We start from the raw sequence: 2,090 nt of genomic DNA on the forward strand, positions 1-2,090 counted from the left end.
CGGCAATGAAATCCATTTTATGTTCAATGAATTTTGTTTATCTATGTCACACTAAGATATTGTCAAATTTCTGTGTGAACGTCACGTTGTGACTGGGTATCATTCACCAGGACTTGGTTGAGGACCTTTGTGTGTGTTTGCAAGTGGACGTCTTCTGATTTTTCTTCAAGACAATAAGGAGGAATTTTTTTGTTTAATGTCCCGTCACACATATCGGTGATTGAAGACATTTTGTTAAAGTATTTATGAATACATCTGAGTATTATCGGTTAGAAGGGGTGGGAGATGTGGATGAATGGAGGGTTGGGGGAAACTGGGCAAATGAGGGTATAAATGTGGGTGAAATTTGGAAGAAAAACAAAACAAACAAAAAAACCCTCTAAATACAGTTACAGGAAATTACTTAAAGGACTTCGTAAAAGAGAAGTCGTTAAACTGACAAGCGAAACAACTGATAATGAATGCAAAAAGTCAAAAACATCAACGTTCTCAGTCACTTGTGAAGACACACTTTCGTGTACAAAAGGCTTCATCAAGCTACAGTGAAAAATCATATGCTCAATTGTCAGGTTACTAAAGCATATGCAATAGTTCTATAGTTTGTCTACATTATCTAAGTAATCGTCCTTATTCATCTATGTAGCCTGCGCCGCGCCGTGAACTGTAATTGAATATATTGATGTTGTGTTCTTCTATTCGTCCACTGTTTAGTCATTTTTGACAGTGTCTATGTGCAGAATGCCCGTTCGGTGATTGTGACCAAGGCTGCGCGCGCTTGCTCCATAAGCGCTCAGCCTGCACACGACAAGAGAGAGAAAGATGTTGTCGAACCTGCCGAGCCCTTGATATCACCACCACCACCACCACTACAACCACAACCACCACCACCACCACCTCCACTTCCACCACCACCACCACCACCACAAAGAAGTGTGCACACAAACAAACACTGGGCGTGATGACATGCGGGGGAGGGCGGGGGAGGAGTGGGGAGGTGTGGGTGGTGTGGATGAGTGTTGGGGTGGTGGTGTGCTGCGTGGTGTGGGATGCGTGGCGGCTTTCTTGGTGAATGATGTGGGGAGACTTGAAGGTGTGTGTTGGTTGGTTATAGGATGGTTCGGTGGACGAGAGGGGTGGGGGTGGGGGGGGTCAAAGAAAGGATTTTTTTTTTTTTTTTAATCTCCGGTGGGTGCGGCTGAAAATTTTGGAAAGAATGACTGGTCGTTTTCGCTGCCTTATATATATATATATATATATATATATATATATATATACAGAGAGAGAGAGAGAGATTCCCTTGTTTCTCTCTCTGTTTTCCGGGTGAGTATTGCATTGTGAATGGTGCATTTCCCTGTTGTTTACTTATATTTTTGCATTGCATAGTCCGGCATCGAGGGGAGAGGGTTCGATGTAAAAGAAAGCACACAAGTAATCATTTCTCGGGTCGACAATAAAGATTGTTGTGTGCTCTCTCTCTCTCTCTCTCTCTCTCTCTCACACACACACACACACACACACACACACACACAATGCACACACACACACGACAAATGCACGCGCGAGCATTTTGCATGTATTCGTTTCTGCACAGCTGAATGGGACATAACTCTTCTAATATGATGATTGACAAGTTCCGACGTTGGCTGCCCTTTGACCATTTCATCTCGAATAAAGCGATGGATTTAACTGGGTGTCCGCACGCGTGTGTGTGAATGTATTTGTTTGGGGGCCGATGTAAAGAAGGCCCAGGTAGATGTCGGTAAATGATCATTGGTTATTTTTATTTTCTTTTTCTTTTCTTTTTTTCTTTTTTTAAACCCGCGTCCGTTCAGTAAACCTGGTGTATTTCAAAAATAAAACGATCTTGTACTTTTTACTGCAGGTGTTGAAAGGTTGGTGAGGCAGTGTGCAAGAACAACAGAATAATTAAATCGCAGTATAAGTTGTTATTTAGAATATAAGAAGGAAAGAAAGACAGAACATAGGAAAGAAAGGAAAAAAACACAGTGACTGCTCTCTCTGTGTGTGTGTGTGTGTGTGTGTGTGTGTGTGTGTGTGTGTGTGTGTGTGTCTGTGTGTGTGTCTGTGTG

At 42.4% G+C, this 2,090-nt stretch overlaps 1 protein-coding gene across 2 annotated transcripts in view; it reads left to right on the plus strand.

Annotated features, from left to right (window-relative positions):
* The window catches only part of LOC143286594 (zinc metalloproteinase-disintegrin-like atrolysin-A), a 78,364-nt gene extending 77,270 nt beyond the window's left edge, over positions 1 to 1,094 (plus strand). For both annotated transcript variants that reach the window (XM_076594221.1, XM_076594220.1), the window contains exon 16: positions 738 to 1,094. In XM_076594221.1, the coding sequence (XP_076450336.1) occupies positions 738 to 1,069 (332 nt within the window). In that variant the 3' untranslated portion in view covers positions 1,070 to 1,094. The remainder of the gene's footprint in view (positions 1 to 737) is intronic.
* The last annotated feature ends 996 nt before the right edge of the window (positions 1,095 to 2,090 follow it).

The sequence above is a fragment of the Babylonia areolata genome, chromosome 10 (genome assembly GCF_041734735.1).
Source record: "Babylonia areolata isolate BAREFJ2019XMU chromosome 10, ASM4173473v1, whole genome shotgun sequence".
Taxonomy (NCBI): Eukaryota; Metazoa; Mollusca; class Gastropoda; order Neogastropoda; family Buccinidae; genus Babylonia; species Babylonia areolata.